The sequence below is a fragment of the Pipistrellus hanaki genome (assembly GCF_964339955.1).
Source record: "Pipistrellus hanaki genome assembly, chromosome: 2".
Taxonomy (NCBI): Eukaryota; Metazoa; Chordata; class Mammalia; order Chiroptera; family Vespertilionidae; genus Pipistrellus; species Pipistrellus hanaki.
The window spans coordinates 71,206,911-71,226,017 of record NC_140504.1 but is presented as its reverse complement, the minus strand read 5'-3'; the positions used below and the strand labels follow the sequence as shown (position 1 = coordinate 71,226,017).

The 19,107-nt window shown below is 35.4% G+C and overlaps 1 protein-coding gene across 1 annotated transcript in view; it reads left to right on the top strand.

Annotated features, from left to right (window-relative positions):
• ZPLD1 (zona pellucida like domain containing 1) overlaps positions 1-19,107 on the top strand; it is a gene marked incomplete at its 3' end in the record, with an annotated part of 63,862 nt that overhangs the window by 30,214 nt on the left and 14,541 nt on the right. The window contains exons 3-6 of the mRNA XM_084871789.1: positions 7,582-7,802; positions 10,475-10,656; positions 12,448-12,520; positions 17,822-17,919. Coding sequence (XP_084727915.1) covers positions 7,582-7,802; positions 10,475-10,656; positions 12,448-12,520; positions 17,822-17,919 — 574 coding nt within the window. The remainder of the gene's footprint in view (positions 1-7,581; positions 7,803-10,474; positions 10,657-12,447; positions 12,521-17,821; positions 17,920-19,107) is intronic.

The window sequence follows — 19,107 nt, the reverse complement described above, 5'->3', positions numbered from 1 at the left end:
TGCGTCTGAACTGCACAGAGTCTCCATCTGCTTACAATAGACTCACCTCTCCTCCCCCCATGTCTCTGACCATAGTTTCAGAGAGTTCCCAGGGCATAACTGCCCTTTGAGATGGACTATCTCCTTCCTTCAGTTATTAAACTGCTATGGTTTGTTGAATGGAGTAGAGGTGGAGGTAAGAGAAGACAAATCCTATTCCCAAGTTTGTTTGATACATTGCTACCTAAGCACCAGAATGGATTCATTTGGGCTAAGTCTCACAAAATTTTTTCATGAATCTTTATTCACTGAGAGTGAAATCAGCTAGTTCCTCAGGAAGAAAGTCAGATGAAACACATCCATCTGCTTCATGACTCATTCTCTCTGTCTCTCTCCTGTCCCTTATCCTATAAATTTCTCCCTTATGAGCATGTGAATCATACAAATAGATAATATATATTTGGTAGGAGTATTTGATCTCACCAGACAGACTCTACCTAAGGGTTAGCTTCTGCCCAGTCAAATATATAGTTGTGATTAAGGAACTCAAGTGGTTAATAAAAGATTTGAGACTTTGGCCTCACGAGGGAGCCTCTGAGGAATGCACAAATCAGGCCCCACTCAGATCTACTGAATCAGAATCTGCATTTTAATAAGACTCTGGTAATACATAAGCATAGTAACATAAAAAAGTGAAAGTTGGACATGGTATTCATAATGATTTGTTAACTCTGTATTACGATATAGCAATGGTGCTTATGCCAACCTCAGAGGCTGTCATGCACTTGCTTGCTACTAATGACAATATGGATTAACAAATCTATCACTATTAAGGGGAAGTGATTTTAAAAAAAAACCAACTCATTGATAATGAGGGAAGATAATTAGTCTCTAAGACTAATGCATTTAAAAAAGGTTAAGTAATTAAACAAATAATGAAAATCCATTATATTCATATTATTTAATGGGTTGAATTTTCTTAATTAAAAGTCAGAATATATCTGACATTAAGGATTTGAATTTTCATCTAAAACTCTGAAAACAGGAATCATCTTAGACAGTTGGCAGAATACAGATAGGAAATACGAGCTTCAGATGGACAGTTTAGACAAATCCCTATTAATTGTGCACATTTTTTTTGTCTGTGAATCTTAGGACTTAATATTAAAAAGTTAGAAACTATGCATGCTGTTTGTGAAATAATTAAATCAAGTATATTTTAATAAACATTTGCTGAGTATTTTGTATGCACTCTGGGAAAACTCGGAGCTTTCAATGAGTTCATAATTTAGCAAGAAAGTAAATATTCATTCCTAGATATAATGTAAGCAATATAGTAGACTCACAGCTAAAGTGATGTGGAGAATCATTATGTTCCATCAGGGAAATGAGGAAAAGTCTCATTAAAGGACAATGTAGAAATAATTATTTTGCTCTCAGACTATTTCTCTTATCTGAATGCTCTCTTGGGCAGTTCACCTATTGTTATTGCTTATTATTGACAACTTGAGTATTTGGTGATTCTTAATTTTACATTTTTTACTCTGTTCTATTCTCCAAATATTAGACTCATATTTCCTACTACCTGTTATATATTTCTGCCTGAATGTCCCATATATACCCCAACCTCTCAAAAATGAGCTTATCTTTTTCCTTCCTGTATTCCTCACTTCAGAAAATAATGCACTCAGTCATGAAAGCTAGAAACCTGAGCATCAGTTCAACATTCCTTTCTCTTAATGTCATCTTTTATTCAACTTTTCATAAAATTTAGCCAGTTAGAACTATTTTATTTTCCCCAACAATTCTTTCCAAATGCTTGTATCCTACCAAACATGGTTGTATATAACATGGTACACAGAACTCTGTTGTATCATTATCAGGCTGCATTATAATTGTCTGGCTTTCTTCTATCTCCTTTACTCAACCATAATCTCCTTGTAGTAAAGGAATCTTGGTAATGTCTTTATCTTCAGAGTCCAGCACAGAGACTGATACACATAATATGTAAACAGTACATACTTTGCTTGAATTTGTTGTTGACACGAAGTAGCGTGTAGTTTAGATCTTGAAATTAGGAGAACTTATTTAAAGGAGTGGCACTAATTTTGTGTTTTCAACTCCTGTTCCTGTGCAACCTATCCTTTTTTATATTATGCACTGACCTCCAATATGGCTTTTTATACAGAATTTTACATTTTTATATAATTAGTGAAGGAACATTTTGAGCCACTGTGCTAACTACAAGCCGACAGCTCAATTTGGGGGTGTTAATAGGTTTGTTTGTATTGCAGAATACATGTGTGTAAATTATTTGAATAATTGCATTGATCTGCACTCTTATTAGTCCAGGTAATAATAAAAATGTTAAAATAAATATTTTGATATTAGTAAAAGGAAATATTCTCAAACGTAAAAGTATTGATATGAGTTGAAAGTCATTCTGTTTATCACCAGCTAGGAATACTTAGCCTCATTCAGATGCTGTTAGTTTTAAGCCAGTTGAATATGCAATTGTGGAGTACAAGAACAAAGTTAGATATACTTATTGGATATGTGAATGATATGCTGCAAAGATATTGTCAGTAATTATTAATTATGTCTAAAAGGAAAAGTATAGCCGGGACCGGTTTGGCTCAGTGGATAGAGCGTCGGCCTGCAGACTGAAGGGTCCTGCGTTCGATTCCGGTCAAGGGCATGTACCTTGGTTGTGGGCACATCCCCAGTGGAGGGTGTGCAAGAGACAGCTGGACGATGTTTCTCTCTCATCGACGTTTCTAACTCTCTGTTCCTCTCAATTCCTCTCTGTGTAAAATCAATAAAATATATTTTTAAAATAAATAAATAAATAAATAAATAAATAAATAAATAAACGAAAGGAAAAGTATAATTAGGTGTTCTAGGAATGGAACTTTATTGTGGATAAAGAAGTAAAGCGATTTTAAAAAATCTTTATTGTTGAGAGTATTATAGGCGTCCCCTCTTTTTTTCTCCAAGAATTAGATCCATCTCCTCTTGACTCCGATTTACACGTCAACCATATTCTATGAACCCCTAATCAGAACACCTTTTTATATATAGATAGATGGTTGACAGTGTGATAATATATTTAAAATATAATAATTTTAAAAAATCTGAAACAAATTCATTGCCTGATTCATAGGTGAAAGAGGTGCAGAACATTTCTCTAACCTGAATTCAATGAAATACTGTATTTTTAAAATTTCTATGAAAAGGTTGGCTTGGATAAAGTATCAAGGGAAAAATGCCATTTTGGCAACATAATGGCACATAAATTCTGTAAGGAGGCTTGCCATCTTAGACATAATTGGTATCTTTAAACACAAAGCACTAAAAATTCAACATCTAAAAGCATTTATTCATTGATTTTTGTTGTTGTTTAATAATGGGTTGTTTAATAATCAAGTATTCATTGATTTTTGTTGTTTAATAATGGGTTGTTTAATAATCAAGTATTGTCACAATTCAGGCCAGGGATTGAACAATAAAAAAGCTCAAAACATTTAATTATTGAGAGCATCTGATATTTAGTATCTCAAAAAAAATTTACCTGCCTTTGTCAGAAATTGCCCATTGGCAGCTTGAAGTAACTCCCCCGTCCCCACCCCCAGAGCCTCACAAATGGACACTTGGTGCTGAATAGATATCTTTAGTATCTACAATCAGGAAAAAAAAAATGTGTTCCTTGGAAGAGGCAGTGAAAAGTCTTTAGAAAACTGGGTTAGGATGGATTTGAACAGATCTCTTTTCTTACACTGCAAAAAGCCTTTAGTTTGTTGTCATATCTCCAAGTGGGATCAGCCTGTAGCAATTTCAGTTCCTTTGCAGGGGCTACACCTCTTCAGTGATAAAGCAGAAAACCTCTACATCTGGACAAAGTAATCACCACCATTTGTAAAGCTATTGTAAATGTCAATGAATTCCTCTGAAGTAAAGGTGATAAAACTCAAGTCTTCAGTTGGTTTAAGCTAAGAAGAATGATATTTCTCTTTTGTAACATTTAATGATATGTATTCACTTCGACACGTTTATGACATGCCAAATAATGCAATGATGCTTGCTCTCTATTTCCCTGGGCATACAGAGCTCCTTGTGAACCCTCTAATAGCTGAGGATTTGATGTGACATTCGGGTAGACATTGCGTTATTTTACAGAGACCGTTTTCTATAGAAAGGTTTCCGGTGATCTTGCCTGCATGTTTGCCACTTGCTCTCATTCCCTGCCATTTCTTCCTTTGCACTTTAAATCCTAATGAAAACTGAACTCTCCAGCTCCAACTAGAGCCTATTGCACACGTGTGTCATTATTTACACTGTCCCCTCCATTTTACACATTTTTCACTCTGTGCAGCTAACTCCTGTTGATACATCAAAATTCAGCTCAATGCCATCTTCTCTAAGAGGCCGCTTCTAACCAGTGGGTCTGTGTGAGGCTCACTTCCTATGCCCCTCCACCTCTCTGCCCAGTCCTTCTGATACTGTGGGCCACGTCTATCTCCCCTTATGAACTGTGATCCACTTGACAACAAAGGCCACTGCTTTGTAAATCCTCGGTGCGGTCTGTGGCTCCAGCACTGTATGTAACTGATTCATTAATTCATTGAACACTCACTGGAGCACATTGATGAATATCATAGCTTCCTGCTTTCTAGGACTTTCACTTTAATGAAAAGATGAATATACAATACATATATGATTTTTAAGGCAATAGAACAACTTACAACAGAGTGGAATAAATTAGATTGGAAATCATGGATGTCTTTGGGAAAAGGACAATGAAATCTGAGACCTGAAGGAAAAATAGGAGTTTCTCAGACAAAGACTGGGGGATGGGAAGAGAATCCCAAGCAGATGAAAGAGCATATACTGAAGACCTTGTGTAGAAAACCTCTATTAGGGCTTTAAAAAGGCTTGATGTAGGTTATCAAGGAATACTTCACATATAATACTATACAGTTCTCAAGGTACATCTTGAAATTTTAACATGAACATATGCTCATGCAATCACTACCCAGAATGCAATCACTACCCAGATTAAGATAGAGAACATTTTCGTTACCCCTTAATATTTTTCTTGTTTCTTCTATTCTAGGCTGCTCCACTCCAGGATGTAACCACTCTTCTGGCTTCTATCACTCTTAGTAATGCTTTTAAAGAACTGAGAGAAGTTCAGTGAAACACATGTAGGGAGCAAGGGGGATAGTAAAGAGTGGGAATGCAGAGGCAGGTGGGCGGCAGAGCATAAGATCACAGGCTTGACGACCAGGTTCAAGATGTGGCCTTTTGACCCAAGTAAGTAAGCTATGGAAGATGTGAGCAAAGAGGTGAGATGATTGGATTCATGTATTAATGGCTGTGTTAATGAGAGGGATTAAGAATGGAAATAAAGGGATTAGCTAGGGAGTTAATGTAGTATTCCAGAATGGTAGCAAGGGCCAAGGAATATCATGAGGATGGAGAAATATCAATAGATTGAAGATATATTTTGAAGTAAGTAGGCACTCACTAAACCTTTATTAAATTTAATTCTACTCTTTTAGTAAAGAGCATCACTTAAAAACCATGTTGACATTTAAACAGTTAATGTTGCTGAAGGCTCATAGAGATGCTGCCTCAACTGGAAGTTGTAATTATTATTTTCTATGTTAATAAAGTATACTTCATTATGAATTAACTTTCTGTTTCTATCTACAAGGGAAATATTGCTTGGAATTTTCCATAATAACTAGCTGAATGCTGCCTTTTGGTCACGAAAAAAAATTTTTTATTTGTTTTGTAGAGTTTAAAATTATTATTAAGCATAGGTGTTTCCATATTGACTTATTCAGATACTCAAAATACAATTCACTTTGCCAGCAAAAAAAAAAAATAATAAAAATGAATAGAGGTTAAATACTCCAAAGAAATATTCCATTGAATACCTCTACCCCTATATTAGAATTGAAGTATTTAAGGAAAATAATTCTATGCCAAAAACCCCTGAATAACATTTACTTTTTCTTAGGTGAACATCCTATCATTTAACAAAAATATTTTTAATTTGCTTGTATTCTTTTCTTTTTTTTTTTTTTTTTTTGTGAACAATCAATCGCATTTCTCCACATAGTCTACTCTGATTTTGTTTGTGATCGCAGTCTGGAAACCTGATGAATGCTTTGCATTCTTTATCAAAGTGGTAAAACAGAGTGTAAAAAACCGGCAAGGTTACTGCATTAGTTTCCTAGAGCTGCCATAATGAAATGCCACAAGCGGGGTCATTAAAACATTGGAAATGTATTTTCTCACAATTCTGGAAGTCAGAAGTCCAAAATCAAGGTGTCAGCAGAGCTATGCTTCCTCTGAGGCTCTGAATATAATCCTTCCTTTCCTCTTCCTAGCTTCTGGCGATGGTTTGCTGGCAATCTTTGGCACTCCTTGGCTTATAGAAGCCAATTCTCTGTCTTCATGTGATGTTCCCTCTGGGTTTCTGTGCCTTCACATGGCATTCCTTAGGACACCAGTCATATTGTATTAGAGACCTCCCTACTCCAGTATGACCTCAACTAACCTACTTATATTTGAATAACCACCTTTCCAAATAAGGTCACAATCTGAGGTACTGGGGCTTATCATTGTACTTTTTTTTTTTTTTTTTTTTTTTTTCCTGGATGGAGGGCACAATTCAACTTTTAACAGTTACCAAAACCAATAAAAGTAAATGCCTTTGCCTCTGGCAAGTTACCTCGCAGGACACCTCTTCACTTTCTACACATATTTCTTCATTACATGTAGAAAAGTAACAAAATAGAGATATTAAAAGCTTGTTTGTATGTGTGTGTGTGTGTGTGTGTGTGTGTGTGTGTGTACCTCCACAAACCTATAATGGATCCCATCACTTGCTAACCCTACAGTCATGGAAAACTGTGCAAATTGTGTTTAACATTTCCATACCTAGTTCCTTTTATTGAGGCATAGTGATTGGTAAACTTTTCTTTGACTAGTCTATGCATATTTTTGCCATACCAGAATACTATTTTTCATTTTCTTTCTCTATTGGAATTTAATATAGGTAAAACAAAATGGTATTCTAATGAATAGCTTTTGTTTCTACATCCTGGGTAAGATAGGTTACTAAATATCAAAGTGCTCAACAATTTTGGCTTAGGATGGATTTTAACTGTTTTTCCCTTATGATGGGAACATACATCATGTGGTGAGCCTTACTACTCTAGACAGGAGATCTGAATAATTCAGTTACTTTAGTTCTGAATTTCCTCAGAAACCTGATTTTCCCCCCCACTAAATTCTCTAATCATTTGATAATACCCAGCCAACATTTAACACACATCCCTATGAGGGAAACAGAGATAAACTACTCCCTATACCTAAAGATCACTTCCTGAATAACTAAATCAAAGATTGCTTTTCCTGGCTCCTTTTCTTCTATACCTTTCACTTTGGATTATGGTGTATTCAAACACAGGAATGAGTTGAACAGATTGAGAGGGCAAATAAATATGTCAGGGGATATTAGAGTCATTCTTGTATCCTCTACTGTGCTTTTATGACTTATATTTGTTTTTTTGTGTATTTTTATTTCAGCTGAAAGAGACATCAGTGTCTACTGTGGGGTGCAGGCCATTACAATGAAGATTAATTTTTGCACAGTACTTTTCTCCGGTTATTCTGAAACAGATCTTGCCCTGAATGGAAGGCATGGGGATTCCCACTGCAGGGGGTTCATCAATAACAACACCTTTCCTGCTGTGGTTATTTTCATCATCAATCTCAGCACCTTGGAGGGCTGTGGCAATAACTTAGTGGTAAGATTCGTGTAAAATAGTGTGCTGGGTTTGAGGTCATAACTGAAAAAAAAAAAATCCAATTCCATGAAATAACCAGAAGTTCAATCTATCTTTCAAGAGAAAATTCCAATAAAACTGAACAAATCACTTTCCTTTGCCTGCTTGAGGTGTCTGCTCCCAAACATACAATTTTATTTTTTCAAAAATGGTTTTCTTTATTGTAGCTGGGCAGTTGAGGGACCTGAGAGGGGCTGTGCTACTCTGAGCAACATTATTTTGTGTGAATGACATTGATGAATATTTCTCTCCAGTCTGTCATTAGCTACATTCCTCATGCTTTTTATGGGAGTATCTTATCATACAGAAATTATTTATTCCAGTGAATTTGGCAATGAATCCCTTGGCCTATTGCTTCTTAGTGACCTCATTCAGAAAGAAAGATAAGGGTAGAAGGGAATTTTTAGAATTGTCTAGGTTTTTTTTTTTTTTGTTTAACATTAAATAATTCACACCAATGTTTTGTAAAAGAGGGCTGTCAGCATATCCAGTGTGAAATTCTCCATTGTGTGAGGCTGTCCTTTGAATTTCCTAATGCTTATCATTCCCAATCTTACCCATGAAATCCCAGTAGCACTCTTTCTAGTCACTGAGAATATCAAAACATCACTTCAAATATTTCCACCCAGAATAAGAACTACTAGTATGAGTCTATGCTGTTCCTTTACTTATTCATGCATTGAACACCAAAAACAGAATTGAATAAACTATTGGCTCTCCTGGGAATTAAAATTAATTGAAGTAAAAATGTTATGATCTGAGATTCATTTTGTACTTTTTTTTTTCATTTTGCTTACTTAAATACAATATTATTGATAAATCCTAGCAAAGACAAAAATGAACTATGATGAGCAAGGTCTCTTAGCCTAGTGAAGAAAGAGAAATTGGCTTTTCCTCTTCATACATTATTGTTTGGGATTATGGGGGAGGCTTGCTTATTCTGAGGGCAGAGTTTCTAAGACTTGGTGAGAGAGAACGATAGGAAAAAGAGACTTTTTTATCTCCTCCCGGGGGTCGGTTAAAATATTGTGCCCATGACCCCACAGCTTGAGTATTGTTGACTCTTTATTAAAAGCATTTATTCATCTCTCTGAGTTGTGTGCAGAGAGGTTATGAAGTGGCCTAAGGGGCAATGGTGCAGGTTGATTATTACATGTCTGTTTCCTGGTGGAGAGAGCAAGCCCATGTCGAGAGCAGCGGCCATTGCTCTGCCCCCACCACAGCCCAAGGCCTTCCTTCACTAAGCTTTCTTTTCTGGATTAGTCTTGCCCTGCTTCCTAGAAAACAATTCAGGTGAAATTCCAGGCAAAGCACGTGTGTGTGTATTTCACAGACAGAACTGGTATGCTTAGCGAGGGGTCAGATAAGTGGTGAGAGGAGAGGAAAATCTTCTTGTTTTCTGATTTTGTCTTTGATGTCACCAGCATTGGAGTCTATTCCAAGGATAATCCTTCATGGAAAAAAATTAAGTAGACTAGTAATTACTTGAATTTGAATCAAAGTGTTCATAATGATCTGGCTCTGTTCATGAATTATGAGCACATTAGCTTTGCCCATGTGCTCCTAGGTTCATATATATCTAAAGTTTATTCTGTTGTCCAAAATTAACTACTACAGGTTTCCATAATATTTGCCACAAATATTTATTGAATGTCATATAGGTATTTGACATAGTGAAAGAGGCTTCATTCCTCTATGATATTATGAAGGTCAAGAGCATTACCTTATTATGATTATTCTTAATATGGTATGGTAGTTCTTAAATTTTAGTGGGATTGGAAAGTACAGTGAAAGTAAATCAGTCCCAGGAAAATACACACATGGACTATACTTTTGGGAGTTTGTGATCCCCCTAAAACCCATGTATGAACTATTGCCCTGGAAGGAGATAGAATCTGTATGTACCACAGAGGAAGCCTGGCTGAGAAGATCGACTCTCAGAACATTTGTGGCCTTAAATCATTTATTTAGAATTTATCTTGGGATCCCAAGATGCTGGCCTCACTGGGCTATACTGAAGATATGAAGGTGAACAAGGGGGTGTGACTATGACTGAGCAGACTGCCAAGTCAGGAGGCTGCTCATGCACTGTGGCCACTCCTATGATGGAGATAGACATTGCATGTGCAGGGGCAGGAGGGTGGCAGAAGTTTCCTAAGGAAGATGAGACGCAAGGCAGGAGTAGCATATATCATGGTGAAATGGGGAAAGAGGAGGCAGAGGGGTCCTCACAAAGCCCTGAGCAATAAGGCCCAATGGGTCTGGGGCATTATTATTAACCAAGAGTGGGAGCCTGGAGATATGAAGGTAAAGTGGAAAACAAGATCAGATTAATAGGAATCTGTTAAACCATGCCACAGAATTTGGAATTGTCATGAACATTTTCAACATCTTCAATTACTTATTGTAGCACTATGAACATATAATCTCTTTTTTATTTATGAACTGCCTTTGGTAAATATAGTTTTATTTATTTCAGACACATATAATCACTTCAAGATAGCATTATGTTTGTTTAATTTCCAATCATGATATGTTATAGTTGAAAGAGACCCTAGTAATGATCTGGTCTAATGTTTTATTTTGCATATAAAATGCTGTGATTTATACATAGCTATTTACCACCCCAACAGGTATCCACAGTCCCTGGAGCCAGTGCTTATGGAAACACAACTTCAGTACAAATAGGAAATATTTCAGGATACATTGATACTCCAGATCCACCAACAATCATCAGCTATCTACCTGGGCTTCTTTACAAATTTAGTTGTAGTTATCCATTGGAATACCTGGTTAATAATACACAGCTTGCTTCGTAAGTTGCATTTTATTCTTGGTGTCTCATATTGCCTTTATGTTTGAGTCATTTCTTATCCTGAAAGGAATTATAAAGATTTATAAGAATTTATTTAGAAGAATTTGTTGAGAGTAGCGAAACTAATGTAATGGCAACCCTATTAGGCCTTATCTATCTCCCATCTATCTAAATTGTTATGGTACATATCAAATATCAAAAGCTCAAGAGATAAAATATATGTTATATTTTATATACTTATTATATATATTTCCCTCCAAATTAAACCTCAAACTAATCAGGTGTCTGCCTCAGGTTCTCTTTGCATCCTTCAAAATAGCCCAAGAACCTAAGAACTTTAGGTGCTTGTGCAGTCCAGAAGGACCTGTCATATTTCCAGTGTGTAGAACATTCAGTGACTACCTTGTTGGGTTTGTATGCCTTCAGTCTTTGCCATGTACTCGTGGTTATATTCTGCTGTCTCAGAATCCGAGGTGTCACCTGCCCAGATGCTGATGATTGGCAAAGAAATGTGGCATGGCCCAGAGCCAAAGAGCTCCAGCCATACACTGATTTCATAGCCTTTGTTTATAGTTATGTATCATTCATTTTTCCAAAAACACATATTTCAAGACAGGGTTATTTCCACATACTATATAATAAAGCCTAATGTGCTAAGTGTCTGGCCATCTGGTCATCTGTTCAACCAATCAAAGTGTAATATGCTAATGATATGCCAAGACCACTCAACTGCTTGCTATGAAGTACACTGACCACCAGGGGCAGATGCTCCAACCAGTAGGTTCGCTTGCTGCTGGGGTCTGGCTGATCAGGACTAGGCGAGATGAGCAGTACACACTCTGGAGCCCTCCCATGGTCTCTCCCCAGCTGGCCAACCTCCTGTATCCCTCCCCAGCCCCGATCGTGCACCAGTGGGGTTCTTTGCCAAAACCAGTGCACCAGTGCGGGATCGGGCCAAAACTAGGTCTCCAACATCCCCTGAGGGGTCCCAGATTGCGAATTTGTGGACCAGGCTTCTAGTTACAAAATAAGCATTAAGATTTGTCAAGTATCTTTGACAAAATGGGATGTTCTGTAGGAAATCTTCCTTCTCCAATTCAGGGTTTTCTATCACAAAAATATAGTTGTTTAATCTTAGCTATAAGGAAATGTGAAGAACACATTTTGCATCAGATAAAAAACATTCATAGCCGATTTTAATGGCATAATGATGTTAAATATTTTGGTCAAAAACAAGTTTTTAATATGGAAAACAGGACAAGAAAGTCCTTGAGTCTAACAGAAACAGGTGTAGAAAAAAGCAGGTCTTACTCTGCCCACACTCTATCTCCACACTAACATACCTGAGCTCCACTGTGCATGGACATTCATTCAATTATTTAATAAATATTTTTTATACATCAATATGTACCATGACATGTTCAAGTAATGAACAAAGTAAAAAAAAAAATCCTTGATCTCATGAAACTTCTAATTGAATTGATGAAAATATATTTACATCAGATTCAAATTCTGCAAAAAGTATCATATAGGTAATGCAAAATGGGGGTAAAGATGCTTTCATAAATAAAAAAATATAAAGGACAGTTTATCTTTACTTTTGGCTATTCCTGCTGTTTTATTATCTATCTCTAGTAATTTAAACCATATGCCCACTCCAACCAGGCCTTACTTAAAAATATGACAGGCCTACGTAAGAATTTTATTGCCTTAAATCTAGCCTTAAGGTATAGCTGGAACTTTTAGTTTGAAATTCCATCAATGTGTTTTCCCCCCCTAAATCTATTTTAGGTCCTCAGCTGCTATTTCTGTAAGAGAGAACAATGGTACCTTTGTCAGCACTTTGAACCTGCTCCTTTATAACGTAAGTTGATGGGTGAAGGATGCTATTTTCTCTGCCACTGTTCTGAGGAACCATTTATTCAAATGCATTTTATATAAAAATCTACTTAAAGCCACATTAACTTTGTTATCCTTTGGTACATTTATCCATCTTTCCTACCATTTTCATATATCTTGGTAATAAAGGTGTTATAAAAATTCATTATTTCCTAAAAGTTGATAAATGACTTAAATTTATTTCATAAATGTGATTCTGCATAGTTATTCTAAGTGTCTCTCTACTTTCTAGTATATATGTTTATTTATGTGTGTGTATGTGTGTGTGTGTAGCCACAGTCAGGGCCAAGATTTGAAGAATAATAAATTTGTATTAAAAAGTTAAGAAAAATCCAAATGACACTTCTCTTGAAGGCATACTTGGTTATGAATGTGTTAATATCTTTAACATGGCTTTTGATTGATGTCAATTCTGTCACATTTAAAATAATTTGGGTTGACTACATAATATTACCTAAATGTTCATCATGTAAATATCAACAGTGGCAGCAAAATATGAAAAGTACATGGATTTCTATTTATAACTCTAACATTAATCCTTTAAATGATATTTTCATGTTGATTAAAAAAATTTATTCATACATTTTAAATGCCTGATTTAAATATCAATTTTTCAATCTATCAACCAACATTTCTGTAAATTATGAATCTGATTTTTACATTATTATTCATGTCATCATGGCACTGAGTTATAATTCACGCAACTGATTTAAAAGTCAGTGCTTTATACTTTGAATATAATGAGCTATAAATATTGTAGTAGGACATTTTCCAAAGGCATTTTAAAAATCATGTTTATAAGTTTGTAGTCTGACACCACAGAGTTATAAACAACAAATTAAAATCTATTGGAATGAAGATTGCTTTGGTTGGTGTGATTTTCTGTCATTTCTAAACTTTCTTGTGTAAAGGGCTGCTAAGTTACTTGGTTCTATAATTTCAGCAAATATGTGCTAATATCCACTCCCAATATGACCAAATGTTTATTATTATTGTGAACAATATTTTAATTCGAAAAGTTTCTATTTTGTTGATTTGTATGTATAAGCTCCTTGTGTCAAAATGACTGGTGTGGATTCACTATTATTTGTTATAATTGAGTGAAACAAGAATGATAATTTCTTGTCTTAAAAAAAGTGAAAAATATATCCACATGGCATTTTATAACCATAGTAGGGGCCCAGTGCATGAATTCATGAACCTTAAAAGAAACTGTGGGCTGCAAGGCTGCAGTGGGCACAGGGGTGGGTCTCGGCCCATCCTCTGCGCCCCATCCAGCCCCTCCTGTCTTGGCCTCTGGCAGCCCCAATCCCACTGCTGCTCCTCCCAAATGCTGATTGTGCCAGTCCCCTTGCACTCACTGACATTGTGGAGCGATTGGGGCTGGCACCAGCAGCGGGCGCTAGCTGGGCTGGCGCCATCAGTGGGTGCTAGTGGCAGCTGCCAGCCCCGATAGCCCCTCAGGAGCAGGAGGAGTTGGAGAAGCCCTCAGGGGCGATTGGGGTAATCAGCCACTGCTTTCACCTACTGATGGTGCCAAAAGATCAGGGCTGGTGCTGGGCACCAGCAGCAGGTGCAAGTAGTGGCTCCAGTGCTGGCAGCAGGTGCAAGCACCATGCAGGACCACGGCATGCAGGAGCAAAGAATTTTCAGTGACTACCAGAGGCTTACCCTAATAACAGTGACCAGCATCCCACCTTGGTCTGGAGTCCCCTGCTAACCTGCTCCACCATCCTGCTGTGGCTGACACCAGTCATGTTCCACACATGCCCCCTGGTGGTCAGCACATATCATAGTGACCAGTTGTTCAGTTGTCCCATCGTTCAGTGTATTTGCACATTACCCTTTTATTATATAGCATATCCTGTGAATTAAACTATTTCTCATTGGAAAAGCAGAAAATATAAATTTAGACATGATAATTTGAGGAAAACTACTGTTAAAGCCTTCCCTTTATTATTAAAAATAATGTAATAGTACCATTGCTAACTAGATATGATTTTTTAGAGAGTTTCTACAATCTTAATGCTAAACAAAAGCTTATAATTTAGTGATAATCTTAAAATTTTAATTCCATGGTAAAAGATAATGAATTGTTGGATATCAGACTACAGTGAAATAGGTAGTGCCAGAATACTTCTCATTTTTAATAACTTTGCAATAAAAATATTACTAATGATTGAATTAAAAATTAAATTTAAAATTCATTTAATAACCAGTTATTTAATAGAGTTCAACCATTTCCCCCCCACCAAAAAAACTTGTATTTTATTTTTTATTTTTATTAACAGACTATTTTAAGAGCAGTTTTAGGTTTATAGATAAATTGACCCTGAAAGTACAAAGAATCCCCACAGATCTCCTCTGTCTGTAGCCAACTTCTATTATTTTGGGTTATGCTTATTACAGTTGATAAAGCAATATTGATATACTATTAACTGCAGTCCATAGTTCACATTTATGTTCACTCTTAATGTTCTATATTCTGTGGGTTTTGACAAATATCTTTGACATGTGTCTACTTTTACACAAGAGTTTCCGGCCCTAAATTACTTAAAAAAAAAAAAAAAAAAAAAAAAAAAAAAACAACCACATGGGACTATAATAATATTTTGCCAAGTTATAAGACATCAAAAAGCTAGTAATTTGTAATAGAAAAATGTTTTATTATACTTTCACTAATTAATCCCAAATCTTATTTATTACTTGTTGGAAACACTAACATTTAGCTACCCAAATATAATTTTATTATAGCATTTCAAATTAAACATTATTTTAAAACCATTAAAAGTCCTATCTTCCTATTTCACATGCAGTCTCTTTTTTCTAACCTTTAAAAATGATGAAAAATTACATTATGTACTTACTACTCTTATTCTCTGGTTAGTCATTTAGAGAGGAAATTTATGCTACCCAACTGGGATTCAGTGCAATTGTTTATTTCTATGTGCTCTGGGATTCAATAAATATTACTTAGAAAAAATTATTTATAAAAAGTAATGACTATATCGACTATCATATTTTCATATATGTGAATTTGAGTTGAACTGTGACCTTATTTCTGTGCAATATAAGTATATCGTTTTTCTCCTCTGCAAAAATAGGATCTTGTGAATTTAAATTGTACCTAATTATTAGGTGTCTTATAAGCAAATACAAAAATAGTAAATCTGAAATAATGAATGTTTTTAAAAATTGAATAAAAAACTAAAATAAATGTAATTTATTTTAGAGACAATATTGTACTCACAAGAGTAAAGGCAACTATCCAAAATAGAGAACTATCTTTTAGAAGCAATTTTAGGAGGAAAAAAATGTGACGATTCATGATTAAACTACATTATTTGCAAATGACATTGCAGTATAATATTTGTAAAGAAGTAAGTTTCTTCTGGGAAATATTGATGCAAATATAAGAGAAAAATGCTGGATAGTTAGGGAAAAAATTACTTGAAAGCTGGAAAAGGGAGGGTTTAGGATTTGGCCAGTAAGTGATAAGGATGGTGAAAGAATTCACAACTGAAAGAACAGATGTAGAGAGAAGGTTTATTTTACTTTCCAGGATAGGAAAGGGCCAAGTATTGCTAGTCAGTACAGCTCAGGGAAGAGAGGGTGGCCTACTCTTTTAGGCAGTGGCTGTTATTAAGGGACAAGGAAGGAAGGGGGATTCTGTGGAAGTTGAGCAGATACCAGGGGTTGTCCTGAAAAGTTACCATTTGTTTGCTTTCTAGGAGATAGTACCACAGATGTCCTAGGGGGGTATCATATCAGTATTTCTCCCAAACCTGTAAAACAAGCTTAGATAAAAAGTTATAAATAATTTAAAAGAGGCTTGTTTAAAGGAAAGGAGAATAGGGGAACTTTCTACTAAGTAGAGATAGAGACTACTTGGTATGAATTATCCTTGTGCTGTGGAAACAGCAGGGGGAGGGGGATGCAAGAATGTAGCCTTGAGAATAACTTATCTTGCTGAAACCTGTTTGGCTCAATGGATAGAGAGTCGGCTTGGGAACTCAAGGGACCTGGGTTCAATTCCAGTCAAGGGCATGTACCTTGGTTTCAGGCATATCCCCAGTAGGGGGTGTGCAAGAGGCAGCTGAACGATGATTCTCTCTCACCTATGTTTATAACTCTCTATCTCTCTCCCTTCCTCTCTGTACACAATCAATAAAATATATTTTAAAAAAATAAAATAACTTATCTTGTAGCACAGTATGAACAGAGGAGCTAATAATCATGGGTTTAGTTACCAGGTGTTTTTTATAAATTGTGGAAGGCCACAACAAAGAAAAGGAAAAGTCTTTTTCTGTCCCTACAGGGAGTCAGAAAGATAATTAAATAAAAATACTACCTATCTGAAATGGCTAGAGGAGCTATTATCATTTAGCACAGAAATAAAGAAAATAAGTACAGCACATAATCTCTCATTTATCCAGCTTATTTGGGAATGAAATAATATTCCACATGATTATAACTTTTTAAAAAGTTAAACATACAAACTATTACTGTTTTAATTTTAAAAATTCAAAATTTGTTGCCTTTTTCCCCAGCCTTTTAAAACATGTGCTCTGTATTTTTTCTTGCTTGCTTGATAACTTTGAAATTGCATAATGAATATTTAAAAATTATTTTTGCTACAAAATAACAATAACTTCAGAGTTACTGAATTTGAGAGAAATAATTTACCTCCAGACAAAATGATTTGACAGTTTACAACTATAGTTCAAGCATTTTGGTAACTTGGAGAACATGTTGGTCTCTCTCTCTTTTTTTTTGGGGGGGGGGGGAGTGTTTCTATTAAATTTAGTAATTTGAAATTGTCAGAATAGTGATTTTAGGTAAATATTTTCCAGTGTATAGAGACATTCAATCCCCATGGCAAAGGGCTTAAACTAATGCAGATATAATTTAAATAAACTTTTTAAATAAATGAAATATTAGTTTAAGTAAACTGAATATTAACAATTGAATATGAAACAAACAAAATATTAACCATTCACTATTAACAATTAAGTATAATTTAAATTCACTTATCTCATATATTGTAAACTAGGGAAAAAAGATTTATACATGGAAAAGAGTTTGTTACTTGGATATGGTTTAGGACAGTTTTGACAAGAACTAGGAGATTAACTAGGTCCTTTTTGGAGTTGGTTTGGTAGGTATACATTGATTTGTCCCCTTTTGGATGGCATTACTGTTTTAAATGGTAAATATACTGTTGTTAGAAAGGCAATAATGTATTGTTTATTTTTTTCATCATTAGGATTCAACCTACAGTCAACAGTTAATTATCCCGAGTATAGGATTGCCTTTAAAAACCAAAGTATTTGCAGCTGTGCAAGCCACTAATCTGGATGGCAGGTACTTTCACACTCTTATCTTTTTCTGGTTAAAACATTTTTGCTGTTTTATGAATCAGCAAAACTTCATGAATCACAAAGTTAACTCATTCCTTTCAATTTCAAAAGTACTGTCATTGCCACAATGTTTGATCATGCTACTAAACAGAAATAACAAATTACAAAGATTAAGGGGTAACACTCATTTTTATGTCATTAATTGGAAAAACAGCAAGTCTTCCTATAAAGAAGGAGAGGTAGTGACTGGAAGAGGGAATGGGAAATCTGAGATGCCAGAATATTCTGTTTTTTGTTTTTGTTTTTGTTTTTTTTCTCCTGAAAGATGATTAATCAGATGTTATCATTTTGTGAAAACTTATGATTTGTGTGCTTTTCTATTTGTATGTTACTATTCAATTAAAAGGGTTTATTGAAAACTTAAAGAACTCTCTTCATAAGAATCTTGACCAAATTTGTATAAAATAATCCTCAGAAACATCTATGTAAAGAAAAACCACCAAAAAAATCATTCCATTTCCATATGATACTTAGAAAATTTAGAATGATAAAAATTGAAAGAGAATTCAAACACTAAAGATCCAATCCTCTCCTATAAAAATGTAATATGTAAAAGTCTTATTTTGGGTTTCTCACATATTATTACTTAAACTTTGTATCCTGAAGATATTATTATACTTTAGAAATTTGGTTCGTAGTTTCTCTCTGTCTTCTTTTTTTTTAAAACATATTTTATTGATTTTTTACAGAGAGGAAGGGAGGGAGATAGAGAGCTAGAAATGTCGATGAGAGAGAAACATCGACCAGCTGCCTCCTGCACACCCCCCACCGGGGATGTGACCGCAACCAATGTACATGCCCCTAACCAGAATCGAACCTGGGACCTTTCAGTCCGCAGACCGATGCTCTACCACTGAGCCAAACCGGTTTCGGCCATGTGTCTTCTTTTATTGGCATTCAATTCCCATGGACTAGTAATTTTTATAACACCAGAGTAGAAATGAAGTAATGTACAAATATAGGCATAGTCTGGCTTTGTGGAGGAAGGCCATGTCTTTGCCTCACGGCTTTCTTCTATCCATCGCCACTGATTCTGGCATAATGTAGTGCGCGAAATTTACACACCGAACTCCTTTGCTGTATGTGGCATTGTAATATTCTTGTCATCTGTTAGAGACAGTAACTTTTGGAA